Source organism: Eucyclogobius newberryi, unplaced genomic scaffold, assembly GCF_026437365.1.
Source record: "Eucyclogobius newberryi isolate DKJ021-1_F unplaced genomic scaffold, fEucNew1.0.hap1 SCAF_383, whole genome shotgun sequence".
NCBI classification, from domain to species: domain Eukaryota; kingdom Metazoa; phylum Chordata; class Actinopteri; order Gobiiformes; family Gobiidae; genus Eucyclogobius; species Eucyclogobius newberryi.
Genome location: NW_027316038.1, coordinates 21,264 through 41,562, shown reverse-complemented (window position 1 = coordinate 41,562; position 20,299 = coordinate 21,264). Strand labels below are relative to the sequence as shown.

At 41.4% G+C, this 20,299-nt stretch overlaps 6 protein-coding genes across 6 annotated transcripts; 5 read left to right on the top strand and 1 right to left on the bottom strand.

The window, feature by feature from the left end:
* Window positions 1-1,766: 1,766 nt before the first annotated feature.
* On the bottom strand, window positions 1,767-4,905 carry LOC140376912 (uncharacterized). Its single transcript, XM_072462168.1, has 6 exons — window positions 4,091-4,905; window positions 3,693-3,976; window positions 3,269-3,603; window positions 2,634-3,053; window positions 2,375-2,529; window positions 1,767-2,263 (listed from the first exon to the last, which is right to left on the bottom strand). The coding sequence occupies exons 1-6, from the start codon at window positions 4,708-4,710 to the stop codon at window positions 1,999-2,001; spliced, it is 2,079 nt and encodes a 692-aa protein (XP_072318269.1). The 5' UTR covers window positions 4,711-4,905; the 3' UTR covers window positions 1,767-1,998.
* Window positions 4,906-12,909: 8,004 nt separating this feature from the next.
* On the top strand, window positions 12,910-13,539 carry LOC140376914 (histone H1.03-like). The gene has a single exon (XM_072462170.1). It carries the CDS (start codon window positions 12,910-12,912, stop codon window positions 13,522-13,524), a length of 615 nt encoding a protein of 204 aa, XP_072318271.1. The 3' UTR covers window positions 13,525-13,539.
* Window positions 13,540-14,840: 1,301 nt separating this feature from the next.
* Window positions 14,841-15,288, top strand: LOC140376910 (histone H3). Its single transcript, XM_072462166.1, has one exon. It carries the CDS (start codon window positions 14,862-14,864, stop codon window positions 15,270-15,272), a length of 411 nt encoding a protein of 136 aa, XP_072318267.1. The 5' UTR covers window positions 14,841-14,861; the 3' UTR covers window positions 15,273-15,288.
* Window positions 15,289-16,461: 1,173 nt separating this feature from the next.
* LOC140376909 (histone H2A-like) lies at window positions 16,462-16,917 on the top strand. Its single transcript, XM_072462165.1, has one exon. The coding sequence runs from the start codon at window positions 16,493-16,495 to the stop codon at window positions 16,868-16,870; it is 378 nt and encodes a 125-aa protein (XP_072318266.1). The 5' UTR covers window positions 16,462-16,492; the 3' UTR covers window positions 16,871-16,917.
* A 1,751-nt stretch (window positions 16,918-18,668) lies between these two features.
* LOC140376916 (histone H2B 1/2) lies at window positions 18,669-19,128 on the top strand. The gene has a single exon (XM_072462172.1). It carries the CDS (start codon window positions 18,685-18,687, stop codon window positions 19,057-19,059), a length of 375 nt encoding a protein of 124 aa, XP_072318273.1. The 5' UTR covers window positions 18,669-18,684; the 3' UTR covers window positions 19,060-19,128.
* Window positions 19,129-19,763: 635 nt separating this feature from the next.
* Window positions 19,764-20,096, top strand: LOC140376911 (histone H4). The gene has a single exon (XM_072462167.1). The coding sequence runs from the start codon at window positions 19,768-19,770 to the stop codon at window positions 20,077-20,079; it is 312 nt and encodes a 103-aa protein (XP_072318268.1). The 5' UTR covers window positions 19,764-19,767; the 3' UTR covers window positions 20,080-20,096.
* Window positions 20,097-20,299: the final 203 nt, after the last annotated feature.

Genomic DNA, 20,299 nt, shown 5'->3' with positions numbered 1-20,299 from the left:
TTTATTCTTTAGGCTTTGATATTTCCACTGATGTCGTTGCTTGGCAGCCGTGCATCTACGAGACTGGGCGAGGACAGGAGACCACGCCCAGTTCTTCACTCTGATCACTCTGACTCCCCAAAAGTAGAACCTCCATCACTCCGACTCCCATTTAGCACCTTTAGCCTGTTTTTTATTTCTGCCCAATCCAGCTCTTTTGTTCCAAGGAATCTTCCTGTAGCTTTAGCAATGATCCTGATCCTTTCAGTTTTGTTGTTGTTGTTGTTTTATGGCGGTTGGTTTCCAAGCGTTACATCGCCTTCCATTACTTTGGTGTTTCAAAGCCCATGAGTTCAAAGCACGTTATAACATCCTCTTCCTCCTCATCCTCAATGCTCATTCCATGGCTCGAGCCGAACAAGAATAAAGTCTTTACTACACATGTAGTACTTTTATGCAAGAATGCAGACACTCTCAATGGCTTCAACCATTGCACAATATCTAGTTTATATATATTTTTGTAAAGGTGGATTTATTGGTAGGAGCTGTACGCCAAAAAGTTTTTTTTTTTCTTATGCCATGTGTTTATTTCTATACTGCACATTTTCAGTGATTCAATAGTGTCACTCAAATCCGAAACAATTAAAATGTATTTAATGAAGTTGATTGTTTTATCCCTTTATTGGAGGGAAAAAGGGATATTTTTTGTCGACTTTGAATTTGCTGAATTCACTCACACATATAATTTAGAATATGTTTACAGCAGAAGAGACAGTTTAGGTCTAAAACATGAGATCTGGATCGTGCTCCTCAAAAACATCTTCACCTTCTGTCTGCGCCTCCTTGTGGTTTGAATCAGAAATGTCTGTTCTATTGTTGTTTCGCTGCAGTAAGTTAGATTCAGATTTGACTGTAGATTGAGACATTTTGTTGTTTGAAGATAAAATTCCATCTAAATAATGTCAGCCTTTGCGATTTGATAATTGTGCCGAATCAAATGGTGATTGTCATATTTTGTGGTCTTATTGAGGACATTTGCAGAGGGTCTGGTGGATGTCGCCCTCTTGTGGCAGAACAGAGTAAGTTTCACACACGCTGCAGACTTGAATGTATAAGATTGATAATGATGAAGGTAAACTTTTAAAAGTGATCTCAGAGGATTTGACTGACGTTTTTTTAGAGAACTGTTTAATTGATCAAAATAGCTAGAATTATTTTTTTTCAATTCAAATTACTAAGTCTAGAATACATAGAATATACAGGACTCTAAATATACTGCTCAGAATGGGCCACGTACACGTAACACAAAGCTTCTTATTCTATTTCTTCATCTTTATTTGAGGGGTCCCTTGGGATTACTTTAAATTAATAACTTGATCGATCACAGATTATTCATATTCTGGACATGATCGAGGCCGTCTCTAATGGACAGGAATACTGTCCATGTTCAGTTTTTCTGCAACATGTTCCAAGCAAAAGGCTCTGTGCAGGTGAAAGAACCAGGGCAGCAGTGATAGAGCCAGTGATTCTCTGGGTGATAAAGTACAAATACAGAGGCATTCATCCAAGCACAGTCACTACCAAAGACTCAAACTCCTAGTGGCCAGAGAAGTCTGTTCCACCTCTGAAGACCGTGAGTACATTATAGGTTTGAACAGTTAGTCAGTGTAAACTGTGACTACTGTCATTAGTCACACTGACATCTGGTATCTGTAGTTCTTCCCTCTACAGGTGTCACTGAAGACTCAAGAATTGTAGTGTTGTTAATATTGATGTAGTGTTATTTTCATTAGGACTTGAATCAGAATTACAAGGTACTTTATTAAAATGGAAATGCTTTGATTGAATAACATGCATTAATACACAGTGCAGTTTTAAGTCAGTAGACTTTGGAGGCAACACAATAAGTCAGAACTAGAGTAAAGTGAATTTAGTCCAGGCTGTTGGAGGGAGAGGCTGTGCATAAGGGCTAACATAGCAAGCAAGAGGTTGTGAAGGAGAGTCCAATTACATCAGAGATCACATCCGCATCCTCTTCCGCATATTCTTCTCTGTAGTGACTCTTGGAGCTGGGCATGTGATGTCTTTAGCCTGGTCAGCACAGAAAGGCCTGATTTTTTCATGCAGATAGGTCTGCCTGTCAAAGTTCAGTCCAGGTGGGACCAGGACAGGAAGACAGTCAACCGGAGGCAGATCAGCTGAATTGCGCAGTAGCTGAAATTCCACAGGTTCTGCTTCACAGTGACTTTTTGCAAGCACCACACCTGGTCTCTCGGCATCAAAGCTGTAAACAATTAACAGGACATTTAAGAAATAGCAAACTATTTATCATAAAACACCATCATTAACCAATTAATTTTATATGAACACAATATGAGAGTTTCAATATAAACACCTGAAGTGCTGATAACTCTTGATCTTTGGAAGCCGTCTGAAGAAGGGACTCAGATGCTTCTGCCAGTCCAAGTTCTTGACAAACACTTTGCCATCCGCCGTTCCAACAAGCTGTGGGATATTGAGGTGAGACTCAGGAGAGCTGTTTTCCACTACCTGATGACAAGAGCGACAAATGTAAAAAAAATGAGAACAGAAGAAAAATAAGTTTTGCCAGGCTAATGTTTACACATTATAGTAGTCAAATAATATAAACTAACCTGAGCGATGTCTTCCAGAGTGTCGACCCTGGTCTTCATGTATGCTCGCTTGATAAGTCCAAAGCCACAATCAGGGGAGAATTTGGTGTGTCCAGCAATGGGGAAGTGGATGTCCATTGTGTGGTGAAGCTTGTGTCCAACACGCCAGGCAGCATACCACAACATGAAACTGTTTTTGTTTTGGCCACTGCAGTTGTCACAATGAAGATCCACGTATTTTTCTCCAACACCAAAGTTGTTGAAGAAATGATGCATGTAGCTTATGACTTCATTGCTTCCCTTACTTGACGACATGCCTTCATCGATCAGGAAATTGACCTGCTTCTGCATCCCTTCACAGGAGACACCAAAAAGGCCACATTGTCGTGGAGACAGGAAATACATTGGCCCCGGCTGCAGAGGGTTTGAGGGAAAGTGCATCTGTAGAAGACAGAGAGAGATTAGATTAAGACATGTGACATTTGATTAAGACATTTGTGTTTATTCATACAGTAACTGTCTAATATAGTTGTGATTCTGCATTTGCACTATTATTCTGCGACTTATTCTCTGAGCACTTTTATTGTACAGTGACAAAATCACCCTTCTAGGGGACATTTAATAAAGTGAAGTAAATGATGTGTGATAAATAGTACCTGCTGTGCAAAGTCGAAGCTGTAATGCATCCTGATGTCTTTGCTTGCTGGCGGTGAGGGTCCGAAAGACAGCACATTAGATTCTGTTGTCTGTCTGCAGGCAGCAATCAAAGAGTTGTAGAAAGTCCTCTCATTTTGCACAAGGGCAAGATGATGCACTTGCTTCTGGACCACTTCAGATTTTCTTTCATCTGGAAAGTTTGCACTTTGTATCAGCTGCTCGTTGTTGCTCTGACACCGCCAACAGAGATCTGCACGTGGCCTGCAGCTTCTGATGTGTGGGAGAAGCTGGTTCCACAGTGATCTGAAGCTTGATTTACAAACTACAGGCTCACCTGAAAAACAGATGTTGCTTATGGTTAATTAAACTGTAATTGCTAATCATTAACTCATGAAAATCACTGAAATAATGTTTTACACTTACCAAGCTCCTTAGCAGACTTCATGTAGAGACGCCAAACTGAGGCCTTAGTCACATGGGTTGGGAGCAACTTCACATGCCAGTCCTTATGGCCCGGATGTCGGCCCGGCAACATGATGGAATGGACTTCTGCATAGTTTTTGATGAAATCCACAACTGTGTGGATTACTTTGCGGCTGATGAACCTGGCTTTATGTGGCTGAGAGCGCTTCTTCCTCAAAAACCGTGGTCTCGCCCCATTGTCCTCATAGTGTTTAGTTATATCAGTCAGGGTGTCTTTGCCAATTCTGAAAAGGAAAACAAAGAAGTTTCACATAATGAGTCATGCCAACAGCATAGTTTAGATGTGCATATCATTTTAGCATGTAGCAGGGATTGCAATGTATCTTATGACTACTTACGCCATGAGGAACAGGAAAGTATTTCTGCAGACTTCATTGCCTCCGATGAAATACGTGGTCCGGGGGCACTTTCTTTTCACCTGAGGCTTGTTGGTGGATGTGGTCATCTCCGAAGTAGCTACTGTACGTCTGTTTGCCTCAAGATGTCCAATGATTCGCATGTCCTGCCACTCTTTTGCGGCTGCTAAAGAATCACTCCTTAGGTTGTACATAAGCTCTGGGGAAAGTCTGTCGCTACACGAATGTCTCCCGAGGAGAGACTCCTCCTTTCTTCTTGCGTAGCATTTGCAGTCAAAGTTACGGATTTTCTCCATTTCGTCTTTCTCCCCTTCAAATGTTACAGTAGAGATAGCGTCTGATATGTCACGCTCCAGCGCCTCTGCTGCGAGGCCGAAAGTTTCTTCCTCGTCTTCGTCGTCGTCTAAGGTCAGCTGTAGATTAGGGATGTTCTCCAGTTTGATGAAATCGCTCTCATCATCCGTGCACTCATCTTCAGATTCAGAAGTTAGATTACCATCTGGATAACCTGAAGCATCCGGCTTGTCGCAGAAGTACTCCCACAGAGTTGTGCTGTGAGAACCACGTTTGAGCTCCTCTGCAATACAGCTTGCTTGATCCATCTCGGTTCAATGCTTCTATAGTAGTGCTAAAGCCAGAGCGTGAGCCAGAATAAGTAGCCATGTGTATCGCTTTGTGCAGCTGATTGGTCGAAAAATAACAAAAGCGCTGCAGCAGTTCATATGGAAATTAGGTAACACGTTTATAATGAGGCGTACACTGTGATAGTAATACGCGCGCCGAAAAACACGACCAAAAACAACAGCACACTTCCGGTTACCCACAATGCCCCGCTCTCTCTTAAAGGGTCAGCCAGGCCGGTAACACAGTTCAGCATATTAATATTAATGTGAAGTTAATTTATGCTGTGAACAGTGCATTGTCGAAAAAAGCAAAAGTATTGTTTGTTCCGGGACATCTCCCCTTCGCCCGTTCCTATTGGTGGAAGAACTGCCCCGCCACAGACTGTCTTCACCTACGTTCGGAAAAGCAGTTTAAATCCCATAGAGCGGCCACTGGTGCCACATCCGACTCTTCTACTACGAAACAGTAAACATGAGTGGACGCGGCAAAGGAGGAAATGTTCAGTCAGAACCCTGGACAGTTCTGGGTGCGCCCAAAATTCTGTGGATAAATTTGGCATATGTTACGGAATACGTAAATATAAAGTTAAACTGTTGAAAGACTAATGGACAGTATGTTAATATTCCTAACTCCATCTCACTCGGTCCCTACAACGGCCGCATCATCTACCCCGGACAGATCAACTCCTGCTTCATCTGTCAGTCCCTCGACCATCAGGTGAGACAATGTCCACTGGTGAAGTGCTGGAGATGTGGGAATAATGGACACAAGGCCAAGGACTGTGAGTCTGAAGCTCTGTGCTCCCTGTGTGGGGAACATGGTCACACATATTTCACCTGCCCCAGCTCACACTACAATAAGTCCAGAGCACCGTCCACAAATACACAAGCAGACACTGATAACACCCGGATGTCTTATGCACAAGCCGCAACAGTCCAGCCATCCAATCTGACCACAGAGCAGCCTGTTACAAAGCCACTCCACAGCAAACAACCCAGACCTAAGCCCAGCTCCACATCTGAGCACCCTGACCCCCGCCCGCCTCTGCCGCCCTCTAGAGGCTCGGAGGTGCAGCGCCAGCCAGGGCTCTCTCGAGGCGCCTCCACTGTGCGCAGTAACCGGTCCGAACAGCCGCCGACTGCGACCAGTGGCACCGTGAATTCGCCTGAACGCAGTGCCCGGCCTAAAAAACCGCCGCCTGTGATCGGTGCGCAGCCTGGTAAAACCAAGCCGCCGGAGACCAGCTCCCGACCCGCTTCTACTAAGCTCCCTCCTGGAGCCAACGTAAATACAACCATCTCCAAGCCGGCCTCCTGACCCGCCCTCCAACTGTCCGGAGCAGGATTTACACTCTGAACCACTAATAATTGATGACTCCGACTCTACGCACTCAAATATGCCCCCGTTACCATCCTCAGACGACTCCCACGACCCCCAGGGTGAAGGTGAGGAGTCTTCACTAAGTATTTCTGAAAGTGATCATGAGCAGCAATACGAGAGTGCGAGTGAGAGCCCGAGCTCTGAGATCAGCTCCGCCTCAGAGGCCACATGGAACCTGAGAGGGATCCAGTCGACCAAATACAGACAACCTAAAATAGACTTCCTGTTAAAAACAAACTATGATGTATTGTGTTTACAAGAGTTGCGCCTAAAAACTCCAAATGACGTGGAAGATGTCAATAATCTTTGGAAAAAAGGGAAATCTGTTGTGTCCATTGGGGAGGAAAGTGCTGATGGTGTTGGGATATTTTTTAAAAATGATGACGTTGAAATGATAAAACAAAGGGTCCTAATGCCTGGAAGGCTCCTGTTGGTAGACTGTTTTTATAGAAATAACAAATATAGAATTATCAATGTTTACACTGCACAGGCAAGAAATAGCAAATGTACATTATTCCGGAAGTTAAAAGAATGTTTACTTGTTAGTTATAATGTAATTTTATGTGGTGATTTTAATACTGTGACAGACGTGAAAGACAGAATAGCAAACACTCCAACACAAATGACCAAAGAGGGAAAACTTTTAAAAGATGTCACTGAAGATTTAATTGATGTTTACAGAGCACTGTACCCCAATAATATTGATTTTTACACGTTTCGACACCAAAACCAAAACTCGAATTGATCGTATTCATACTTCTTCAAATATTAAAGCTTTTAACTACAAAACAATATTAACTGAATTCTCTGACCACTTGATCGTCCAGACGTCACTCACTCACGGCCCGTCTGAACAGAAAGGATACTGGAAAGTTAATAATCAATGTTTTCAAAATGTACATGCAATAAATGAAATAAAACTAGAAATCCATAGAATAATCTCTTTAAAATGTTTAACCAACTCCTACATCTCTCTCTGGGAAATGTTTAAATCAAGATTAAACGTTTTCTTAAAAATCAAAGTAAAGAATTAAACAAAATAAAAAATGCATATTATGATAATTTAATTACTGAGTACATAAATCTGAAACACAATCCTGATAATAATGATGATGATATAACTAAGATCAAAGAAATAAAATCTCATATTAAACATATTAATTCTGAATTATTATTTAACATAACTAAAACAACAAATATTGACAATAACGGAAATATTGATCAAGCTGTTTTAAATTACACCAAAGAATTAAAAGATAAATTTATTGCTTCTGTCCAAGCCCCAAATGGCTCCATTATTTCAGAAGAGAAAGAAAAACGTGAAACAATAAAACTAATATGTGCAGAAAACTACAAAAGAATAAACCCAAATGATTTCGATGTTCAAACAATATTAAGAGACGTCCCCACGTACAGCCACCTGGACTTCAACCCGCTCACTCAAGAAATACAAGAGTCAGAAGTCAAACAGGCAATTTTACAACTAAATCGAGGAAAATGTCCTGGTCCAGATGGACTTTCCTCCGAATTTTATCAATTATTTGTAAATGATATAAGTGAACTTTTAACTCGTGTGTATAATGAGGGTCTGTCCCGGGGCTGTTTGGGGGACACTCTCTACGAAGGGGTCATGAATTTATTGTATAAAAAAGGAGATAAATGTGATATCAGTAACTACAGGCACTTAACAATTATGAATACTGATTATAAAATACTGGCAAAAATTATTGTAACGAGAATGAACGATGTACTCGAAGAAATAATTGAAAAGGAACAAACGTGTGCGATTAAAGGGCGAGTCATGTGGGACAATCTATGCACTTTAAGAGAAGTTTTGAATTTAAATAAGGAAGACCAGAATTTTTATGTTTTAGGCCTAGACCAAAAAAAAGCCTTTGATTTTGTGTCACAGGAATATTTATGGAACGTATTGTCTAGATATGGTTTTCCCACAGAATTTATTAATATGATCAAATGTTTGTACTTTAAATCCATTGTATGTATTAACGTAAATGGTGTTTTAACTAAATCGTTCAATGTGTGTCGTGGGGTAAAACAGGGATGTCCTCTGAGTGCAGCACTTTACATTATAGCCATTAATCCACTAATATCCACTATCAATAAATGTACAAATATCGAAGGAATAGATCTTCATGACTCGTTTAAAGTTAAAGCCATGGCCTATGCAGATGACATCACTGTGATTATTCAAAACCAAACGGAAGTAGAACACTTAAACTCAATTCTTAAAATCTATGAAAATGCTTCAGGCGCGAAACTAAATCTCAATAAAACTGAAGCCGTCTGGATCGGAGAGGAAAACAGAAAAGTCATTATAAACATAAACCCTCAAGAAGAAATCAGAGTATTAGGACTAATCATATGCAACAACAGCTCTGACAGAAACTGGAAACTAAAAACTGATCAAACGAAAGAAGAATTTAAAAAATGGGAAAACAAAAAGACGACTTACCAACTAAGAATAAATATAATTAAAATGTTTATTCTCTCAAAACTAATATTCCTAGGTACAATCTTTCCTCCTCCAAAACAAACTGTACAACATCTAACTAAACTGTGTGTAAACTTCATCTGGGGCACGACTCGTGAAGTGACAAAACGACATTTATTATTTAAAGATAAAAGTATCGGCGGTTTAGGAGCAACTAATTTGGAAGTTAAATTTACAATAACCTTCATAAAAAACACTTCTCTGGCCATTGCCCGAGGGGCTCCTTGGGTGGGGGACCTCAAACTGTGGAAAAGGCGGATTGGGAGGGCACGTAAAGGCCCCGTTTACAAACTTCTATACGGTGATTTTACTGACAAACATAAACTGGATTTTAATGGATTAACTTCTAAAATGCTGTACAATTTAATAATAGAAACACTTTTTGGGGACATGCTGATTTTTAAACAATTAACCGAAAATCAATCTATAAATGTAATAAAACGACTAAATAAATGCTCTGATCAAAGCATCAGAGACAAAAGGTGGCTAATGGCAGTGAACAGACTCCCTGTGCGAGCTGTTGTGTCGTGGAGCTGTTATGTGACAACTAAATTATGTCCCATGCCCAATTGTGAAGAGGAAGAGACTCTGGAGCACCTTCTCATGGACTGTTATAGAACTAAGGAAATATGGGACCGTCTAAAAACAATAGGACTCAATTTCCACTTGAATTACTGCTCCGTGGTGTACGCTCACTTACAGGAATCCTTCACCCCAAAGCGAACAGAACTTTTTCAGCTCATCATCTCCATCTGTACAATTCAGATATGGAAAACACGGACAAAGTGTATCTTTCAACAAACTTTTATTAACAGTTCAACTGTATTCAGACAGATAATCACTGAACTCAAGAGACGAAGGACACTCAACACGTCCTTTTCCTGGGACATCTTGAATTTATAATTGTATTTGTATATAGATATGTACTTCTGAAATTTTGTATACACTGTAAATTTATGTAAACATGTGAAACTTTAATAAAGTTGTTTAAAAACGCAAAGGAGGAAAAGGACTCGGTAAAGGAGGCGCCAAGCGCCACCGCAAAGTTCTCCGTGACAACATCCAGGGCATCACCAAGCCCGCTATCCGCCGTCTGGCTCGCCGCGGCGGCGTGAAGCGTATCTCCGGTCTGATCTACGAGGAGACCCGCGGAGTGCTCAAGGTTTTCCTGGAGAACGTGATCCGTGACGCCGTCACCTACACCGAGCACGCCAAGAGGAAGACCGTGACCGCCATGGACGTGGTGTACGCCCTGAAGAGACAGGGCCGCACTCTGTACGGCTTCGGAGGTTAAACGACACTTGACTGAACACGACAACAACAGCAACAACGGCTCTTTTAAGAGCCACACACATGTGCAGAAGAGCAACTTCTAGACTTTCGCGTTTCCACCCGCAGAATTGTCACATCAATGTAACCGAATCTCTTAAAAGCAAATCTAGAAATAATCGTGTCATTAAACCATTCTCTAAATCACGCGCGAGTCGTTTCTCACTTGACAAAAACTGAGTGTTTTGTGCTTAACAAAGCTACTTTACTGAATTCACTAAAACCGTCAGCAGACGATCTGGTTGATGTCGCCATCTTGTGTATGATGAAGGTAAACTTTACAAAGTCATCTCAGTTCTCTAACATCAAATGCAATGGTATTTATTTTTATCTTTATTTTTTCAGTGCTTTTCAAACTTCCTATAAGTGATCTGTTCTCTTCCTCTGTTTCTTCCTGCGTTGCATCAATGAAATTTCCCCATGTGGGACAATAACGGAATATCTTATCTCATCTTAAATCTTCTGCTTATTAATGGATCTAAGAGCCACACACAGAACATGAAGAGAAACCTTCTGGTCCGAATGAGACACTAATCCTGCTTTACAGGGGAAACATAGTATATAATTCTTTATAAATTTAATGTCTTAAGTAAAATATTGCATTACCTCCAACAAGTCTATAATATGAATATTGTTGCTTATCTGCAGTTTAGTTATGAAAATGCTTAAATTCAAAACTGAAGCGTCTGGATCAGAGGAAAACAAAGACCTCAGGAACTGTAAATGACACGATACAAAATTATTTAATAAATGGGAAAACGGACAAATAAATTTGCAATTAAGAATAATTATATTTTATTTTTGTTTTCAAAACTAATTTGTTATGTTCAATCCGTCCTCTGCCAAAACAAGCAAAATGTGGCTGTACATTTCATCAAAATCAGAAACATGTGGGTGTGTCCCTCATTCGTCCAGGAGTGTTCCATTGTAGTTCTGACTCTGATACGTTTCGACTCATCCGAGTCTAGATGACTACAACTGAATATTTTTCTACATTAATTAATTTAGACATGAAACTTTAAGAACTCCTTGGGTGGGGAACCTCAAACTCTGGAAAAAGATGGTGGGCAGGGACAAACTTATATATGGTGATTTTACTCATTAACATAAACTGGATTTACAGAGGCTTAACTTTTGAAATGCTATACAAACTAATAATAGAGGCAATTTATGGTGCTGAAAAATTCATCTATAAACGTTGTAACTGTCAGTAAATAGTTAATGCATTTTTGTTTCATAGATGGGATTGATTATCACGCACATGCAGGAAAGGCAGAACCAGTGCCACGCTGAAGGCAGCACAAGCAATAGCCCAGCCCAATGATCAAGGAACCTTTTGTATGAAAAAATGATGTGATTGCGAATTTGTGTCATGTTAACTATATCAAGTCATAAACAGCATGAAATGCACTTATATGGTACCAGCACGTAAAAGACCTGAGCTGTTTGTATTATACTGTGTTTAACAATGATTATGGGGAGTGTCTAAATGTACTGTTTTTGTTCTGTCTGTAATTTTCACGGCGTTTTACTATCAAAAAGGCTAATAAATATCTCGAGATCCATGTGCAGCGTTGTTTCTGAGGAGCTACAAACGTAATCAAGCGTCTAAATACGTTTCCTGACCTTAGGCTGATGGCAGTGAACACATAAAGTTGTTGCTGCTTTTTTTAATATTGAGGAACTTAGTTTTTTAAAGTTTATATTCACTTTCAAGCGTCATCTAAGTTTTTCTTATGCCTTTGTCTTTTTGATGATAAACCAGAATTGGACAATTATAAAAGCCACGTTGGCTTCATTTGGATCATCATCAAAAACACCTTCAATCAATATTTAATACTTCTGTTTAAAAGGCCTCGATTGTTACAGCTGTCCTTAGACAATGGAGCGGTATATATTTTTAACACTTTTTGTTTTTTTTTATTTTGACAATTTGACACCAGGAAATGATCATTAACATATGATCACTTATGGTCGTATCATAACTGTTTGTAAAATATATGATCCTATTATATTATAGCACAATCTCCACTTATTTGTGTTGGTTTGGGTTTTAATCCAAAACTGAAGATCTCACTTTACATCTTAATACTTAATTTGTCATGCACCGTTGGTAACTCATGTATAAAATGTGCCCGGGCATGGACGTATACTTTGACTGTCATCTGTTTTTAAGGCAAACGTTCCATTACTTAATGTATAACTGAGCCATCAGTGATTTACCTACAATATTGTGCTTGTACTTACAATGCCTGTGTACATCAAATACATTATATCCTTCTAACACAAATTCAGCAATTAACCAAGTCGCCATGGTTTGAAATGTACATGTTGATTTCTGATATTCCTTAATTTGTTCCAAAACCTTTCTCCACACAGTTTCCACACATCACACTCGTGTAAACACATATAGTTATGTACATGAACAGAATTATACCATTGCCCCAGCGCAGACTGACACAGAAAGGCTCCTCAGCTTTGTGTTTACTACCGCCACAAACTCAGTTAATTACAACTAAACACTGAAGCCACACTACAAGTTTAGTTTGTGTGTTTACTCCTTGACATCTCTTTTGTTTGTCTAAATACAAATAGTTTCTTATGTATCAAAGTTTAGTCCACTTTAAAGCTAAATGTAGGAAAAAGTCGATGCCGAGTGTCTCGCTGGTGTGGACATGGCCAGGGTTTGATGGCTCGTTCTTAAAAACACAAGACTCTGTCAGTCTATGACTGCATTAGACAACTAGATGTGACTTTGTTCTAAAGATTCGTGTCAAATAGTTTGCAAAAAATTAGTCACGTTACTGTATTTTTAACTCTAAACTGCGAAGAGAAAACACAAAGCGGAGCCGGCGCCGCTCAGCAGAGAGGGTTGAGTCTCTACGGTTCTCATGTCCGTTATAAGGATCCTCCGCGCGCGCCCCGGCTCCAGACACAGATCTAACCGACACGAATCATGGCAGAGACCGCTCCCACAGCAGCCCCGGCTCCGGCCAAAGCCAAGGCCCCCAAGAAGAAGGCCGCGGCCAAGAAGAAGGACGCGGGCCCCAGCCTCACGAAGCTGATCACCGACGCCATCGCCGAGTCCAAGGAGCGCAAGGGCACTTCCGTGGCCGCGGTGAAGAAGGCGCTGGCGGCAAAGGGCGTCGATGTGGCGAAAGCCAACAAGCGCATCAACACCACTCTGAAGAAGATGGTGGCCTCAGGCACCGTGAGCCAGACCAAGGGCACGGGGGCCTCCGGCTCCTTCAAACTGGCCACGAAGGAGGCCAAGCCCAAGACCGCAGCGAAGAAGAAGAGCCCCGTTAAAGCCAAGAAGCCCGCGGCGGCGGTGAAGAAGGCAGCTTCCCCCAAGAAGAAGGTGGTGAAGAAGGCGCCCGCCAAGAAGGCCAAGTCCCCGGCCAAGAAAGCGGCGAAGAAGCCCGCCAAGAGCCCCAAGAAAGTGGCAGCCAAGAAGCCCGCCAAGAGCCCCAAGAAAGCTGCGCCCAAGAAGGCCGCCAAGGCAGTGAAGAAGAGCCCCGCGAAGAAGGCCCCCGCAAAGAAGGCCCCGGCAAGGAAGGCCAAGAAGTAAAGTCACAGCGACCACCACGACCCTCAAAAGGCTCTTTTAAGAGCCACCACTCTCTCTAAAGAGCAGCTCTTCCCTTGAATATCAATGTTGCAGAATCACAATCACAGTAATCATGAAACACATTATGTTTATTACTGGGAGAGTCAGTTTGGTTTCAGGAAAGAACGACCTACATCTTTAGCACTTCCACAGAAAACAGAACATATCACCACAGCAATTGAAAATAAACAGCGCTCTAGCACTTTATATCGACCTCAAAAAGAACTTCCAAACCATAGACCATATTCATTGAAGACAATTACAGGGATTGCAGGGGGCGCCACAATGACAATATCTGTGGCTCGGGTAAAACTTTGGGACTCATTGGATTGTCACTCAAAAACATCACCTAAGCTCTCTATATTTATCAGTTTAAAGCAACAACAAAATCATATTAATTTGAAAAGGGAAAAAAAATGACTGAACCATTGAAGTGTGGCATGTCGTAAATGAGAAACGTTAAACAAGTTGTCTTAAACAAAATGTGTTCAAAACCATCTTGTTTTGTTGTTGTTTTTATATATTTGTTTTCTTCTCTGCTCCTTTTTGATTGTGCTGGTCATTTCTGTGAACGTAAATAGCACAACATTGACACAAAACGGTTCTTCTGTGAGACTCACCCACAGAAGAACAGAATTATAATACAATACTATAGTACTTTACAAGGCAGTGCAATAGGCACGTTGTCTTGCTTTATTTCATCAGTTTCACGTTTTTATACATTTATAAAAATAGTATATATTTTGTATTTTTTATTATTATGTTTTCAATATTCTCTGTCCATGAAACAGCTGTAAATAAGAGTGTCACTATTGTTATTATATAGTATAAGAGCTTTTTTTATAAGAGCTTTTCGAGTTGTTTTCATCCGTTATTTTTCACTTCTGTACCTACTTTGTGTTGCAACAGTGGAATTTCCACATTGTGGGACAAATAAAGGCTTGTGATCTTATATCACTACAATTTATTATTCTATGTGATCCTGAAACATGGACGCATTGTGACGTTTTTGACGAACAAAGTGTTTAATATGTTTGATGAGGACAACTCAAAATGAACTGTTACAGTTTCAAAAGCCTTGAAGAAACTCAAACTAAAATCTGATCACGTTATTTATGAAGTTATAGAATGAAAGGGACAGAACACGGGGCGCGTGGGACAGAGGCGTGGTTAATGTTTGAATTCAGAGCGCGAGCCCAGCTCAGCCAATCGGCTTCGCCCTGGTTGTATAAAGCCCGCTGCCGCTGGCTGAGAGAGCAAAGAGTTTCAGGTTTGACACTGACCCAAGAGCAGAGAAAATGGCCAGAACGAAGCAGACAGCGCGTAAATCCACCGGAGGAAAGGCTCCCAGGAAGCAGCTCGCCACCAAGGCGGCCCGCAAGAGCGCCCCGGCCACCGGCGGCGTCAAGAAGCCTCACCGTTACAGGCCCGGCACCGTGGCCCTGAGGGAGATCCGCCGCTACCAGAAGTCCACCGAGCTGCTCATCCGCAAGCTGCCCTTCCAGCGCCTCGTCAGGGAGATCGCCCAGGACTTCAAGACCGACCTGCGCTTCCAGAGCTCTGCCGTCATGGCTCTGCAGGAGGCCAGCGAGGCCTACCTGGTGGGTCTGTTCGAGGACACCAACCTGTGCGCCATCCACGCCAAGAGAGTGACCATCATGCCCAAGGACATCCAGCTGGCCCGACGCATCCGCGGAGAGAGGGCTTAAACTGACCCCGAGTGAACCCAAAGCAACGGCTCTTTTAAGAGCCACCAACACATTCTAAGAGCCACACTTGACCAGAACATTGCTTGGAATCCTAAATAGGGCCACCTTTAAAAAACATATTAAATACCAACTCAATTATGTGAAACTGTCATGTTCATGTGCAATTATACTCTCAAGCAATTAAGGCCAAGTTCATGTGCCTATAACTGATGTAAATAAGAGTGTACGTAACTGTATTAGTATTTAGTCTTATTCTAGCTAGTTTTACTTTACTTTTATTTATGGTTTTCCTCCATTCCCTATTAAGATATGAGAGGAGTTTTGTTCTATAAGAAGTTTTTTTTCTAATACTTCCTAAAGTTAATTCAGCCTAACACGTATGTTATATCATATATTTATAAGACATTTTTTTTTTTTGCCATTGCCAATGAACTGAATTCACGAACATAAGATTAAGATAAACCTTTAATAATCCACACAGTGGGGAAATGTCAGTGTTACAACATAGGTACAGAAGTGAGACATCAGATAACTTACACTTTTAATAGTTAAGATATTCCTTTATTGTCCCACATGGGGAAATTTCATTGGTGCAACGTTGGTAGATACAGATCACTTATAGGAAGTCTGAAAAACACTTTCAGTAGAAGATCTCCTATAAATAAATAAAAACTCCCATAGACAAATAAATAAATACATAAATACCATTGCATGTGATCACGACAGTAATTGCACATGCATATGTGTCACGACAGCACATAGACTGCACATGCATTTCACAGTAATTGCAATTCATGTGCAAATAGAGGAGCCCTTACAAAAGGAAAAAAAGAAAAACCTTATATTCTTAACAAAAGTAAAAAATAAATGAAACAAAAATGTACAATGATAAAACAACTTTTATAAACTCAAAACGAAAAACAATTCTAATCTGCTACAGGATACAATTATCAACATTACAATTTAGTAGTAGTGTTATAGCCACAGTGTTGTTCCCCATTGTAAGTTCTCTTGTCCTAAATGTACAGTCGTGAACTTGAATGTATTGTTTCATGTATTGTTACTTTGGTAAAGCGGAGAGGATGTCCGTGCTCTGATTGGAGAATCAAACTAACGCTCAGCCGACCAATCAGAAGTCAGCACTGCTGCTATATATACCGCCTGTGAGCGGCCACAGAGAACAGTTTCTCCCTCGTGTGAAATCATCTGATACTACAAACATGTCTGGAAGAGGAAAGGGCGCCGGTAAAGCCAGAGCAAAGGCAAAGAGCCGCTCCTCCAGAGCCGGGCTGCAGTTCCCCGTGGGCCGTGTGCACAGGCTGCTGAGGAAGGGTAACTACGCCCAGCGCGTCGGAGCCGGAGCTCCCGTCTACCTGGCCGCGGTGCTCGAGTACCTGACCGCTGAGATCCTGGAGTTGGCCGGTAACGCCGCCAGAGACAACAAGAAGACCAGGATCATCCCCCGCCACCTGCAGCTGGCCGTCCGCAACGACGAGGAGCTGAACAAGCTGCTGGGAGGAGTGACCATCGCCCAGGGAGGCGTGCTGCCCAACATCCAGGCCGTGCTCCTGCCCAAGAAGACCGAGAAGGCCAAGTAAAGCCAGACCCGGATAACAACACAACGGCTCTTTTAAGAGCCACCCACTCCAGAGTAGGAAACAAAACTGTTGCCTGATTTCTAACTGAAACTTGTTTGCAGGTCAACTTGTCCACATTTTAGTGACTTATAAATGGGTGAGAATATGTCAAACATGGCAAAGAAAATAATTGTCAAACGTCTCACTGGTCAAAACTAACAGTGATGAATTGGTCAAATCCCAAAACTAAAAGCCTGTTAAATATTCCAACAACCAAATTGAATTAAACCATATAAATTATAAAATGCTGTGATTTCAGGTACTCTTGAGTCTTGTTTTGCTTTGTCTATCCAAAAGTTAAAACTTGTCTAAATCCAGTTAAATGCCATATTATCTTCGCTCTCTAGTGGTGGATTTGATCACTGACGGTCATTTAACTGTGAATTCAAGTCACAGACAAAGCTCCCATTTTTATATATATATATATATATATTACATTTTTTTACGATTAAATAAACACAATTTTGATTGTTTTGTTTCATTTAGCAAAACCCTACACACAATTAGCACAACCACAAACCCAATTAGCAAAACACCTTAGCTCCTTTGCAAAATGAACCACTCTTGTAAAAACTCTTCACTAATTGATCAAAACCATATTTTTTTACACACCAGATACACACCAGTTACACACCAGATACACACAAGTTACACACCAGTTACACACCAGATACACTCCAGTTACACACCAGTTACACACCAGATACACACCAGTTACACTCCAGATACACACCAGTTACACACCAGATACACTCCAGTTACACACCAGTTACACACCAGATACACACCAGTTACACACCAGATACACTCCAGTTATACACCAGTTACACACCAGATACACTCCAGTTACACACCAGTTACACACCAGATGGGTGTGGTCATTTGGCTCATGGGTGTGGTCATTTGGCACATGGGTGTGGTCATTTGACAGTCAGTGCTTTAGCATTGCAAAGAAGTGACATTTTGATAAACTTCTGTGTCTTAAATACATACAAGTGTGTTCAGTGTTGTAAATCACTGTGTGTGTTGTTTTGCACAAAGTGTGAACTGACTTATTGTGTTACAGTGGTGCAGATCTGAGGCCCAGTTTTGCTCCTTGACTGTAAGGTTTTGATAATTGGGCTAAACTTTAGATTTTAGTGTTTATTCAATAGTAAAAACAACTATAATATTAGTTAAAGTTTGTAGATCCCACAAGCACTTCTGTGAGAGTTGTTTAATACACAGTAAAGTACCATCAGTGATGAGATCAACTGCTTTGAAAATACATTTACTGTATCAGAAAACAAAATAAACACGTGTTCTAACTAAGAAAGGGTTAGGGTCAATTACAGAATTCACAGACTGGGAAATGCTTTGGCATCAAAGGTGCAACATACAATGTAAAATATATGAAAAAGGGAATGCATAATATTTTGTATTTACAAACAACTGGATTGAAGCTATGAATTTACCTTGTAATTATTTCTTGTGATTTAGTAAGAATTGAGCATTATTATCAATATGTGTACTTTTGGTTTTATTAAATGATAGTTCTGAATTTAGTAGTTTCATCTGAGATTTTCTTTTCTTTTTTTTTATTTAGATATTTTAGAAATCCTTTAGTTCTTTATTTCAATATTTCCCAGAGGAATTGTAAAAGAGAAAACACCACTTCTTATAATCCACCAATCAGCTTCGAGGAACAGCACAGCTCATCTGCATGAGGCTTGCTTTAAACCGCGGGGCGGCGCGCTCTCAAGTCATTCGTCCGTCTGTCCTCAGAACAGCTCACGATGCCTGAACCCGCCAAGGCCGCGCCCAAGAAGGGCTCCAAGAAAGCCGTGACCAAGACCGCTGGGAAAGGCGGCAAGAAGAGGAGAAAGTCCAGGAAGGAGAGCTACGCCATCTACGTGTACAAGGTGCTGAAGCAGGTCCACCCCGACACCGGCATCTCCTCCAAGGCCATGGGCATCATGAACTCTTTCGTCAACGACATCTTCGAGAGGATCGGCGGAGAGGCCTCCCGCCTGGCGCACTACAACAAGCGCTCCACCATCACCTCCAGAGAGATCCAGACCGCCGTGCGCCTCCTGCTGCCCGGAGAGCTGGCCAAGCACGCCGTGTCCGAGGGCACCAAGGCCGTGACCAAGTACACCAGCTCCAAGTAAACCCCAGTGTGCTCCAACCTTTCAACAACGGCCCTTCTCAGGGCCACCCACATCTGACAAAGATGAACGTCTACCACTTGCTTTTATATATGTATATATATATAATTAGATAAGAGGTCTCCACCCAGAGTAAAATTAGGTTGGTTAAACCGCTCTAAATTTGCAACGTCTGGTTAAATTCAAAGATTGTTTGACGGACTTGAAATGAATCATGCTCTGAATAAAGCAGTAAACTAAATATGTAAAGTTAGTTACTGGAGTGTTATACTCTATTGTAAATGGAAATGTTAAGTATTCATTCACAAATGTTACAACCTCGTAGATGAGCATATTTAATGTAGGCCCATATTATTAATAATGTATATACTTAGATTTTTGTGAAATGTTTCAAAAGTGGAAAGATGAGCACTTACGCACTTTATTGTGGAGTTAATTGTATGCTGTGAATGAACAGTATTTTCATTTAAGTGAAAGGGCATCGTTTTTCAGTTTGTTAATATCGTGAGAAATGTGTACGTTTTTTTCTTTTAAGACTAAAAAAAGCAAAAGTATTGTTCTGCGTAAACGACCTTTGGGAGGCACGTTCCTATTGGTGGAAGAACGGCCACGCCCACAGACTGTCTTCACCTGCGTCCGCAAAAGCAGGATAAACACCATTGGAGCGGCCGTTAGAGCCACATCTGACTCTTCCACCAAGAAACAGTAAACATGAGTGGACGCGGCAAAGGAGGAAAAGGACTCGGTAAAGGAGGCGCCAAGCGCCACCGCAAAGTTCTCCGTGACAACATCCAGGGCATCACCAAGCCCGCTATCCGCCGTCTGGCTCGCCGCGGCGGCGTGAAGCGTATCTCCGGTCTGATCTACGAGGAGACCCGCGGAGTGCTCAAGGTTTTCCTGGAGAACGTGATCCGTGACGCCGTCACCTACACCGAGCACGCCAAGAGGAAGACCGTGACCGCCATGGACGTGGTGTACGCCCTGAAGAGACAGGGCCGCACTCTGTACGGCTTCGGAGGTTAAACGACACTTGACTGAACACGACAACAACAACAACGGCTCTTTTAAGAGCCACACACATGTGCAGAAGAGCATTATCTTTTCTCATGGTTACACCTCGTTTGATCCTAAATTATTAAACCTGGAAAAAGTAGAATAAAACCTTAGATCTACAGCGTGGCTATGAACTGTCTCAGATATATATTGTATTTTTTATATATATATATAAATGGGAGCTCTATCT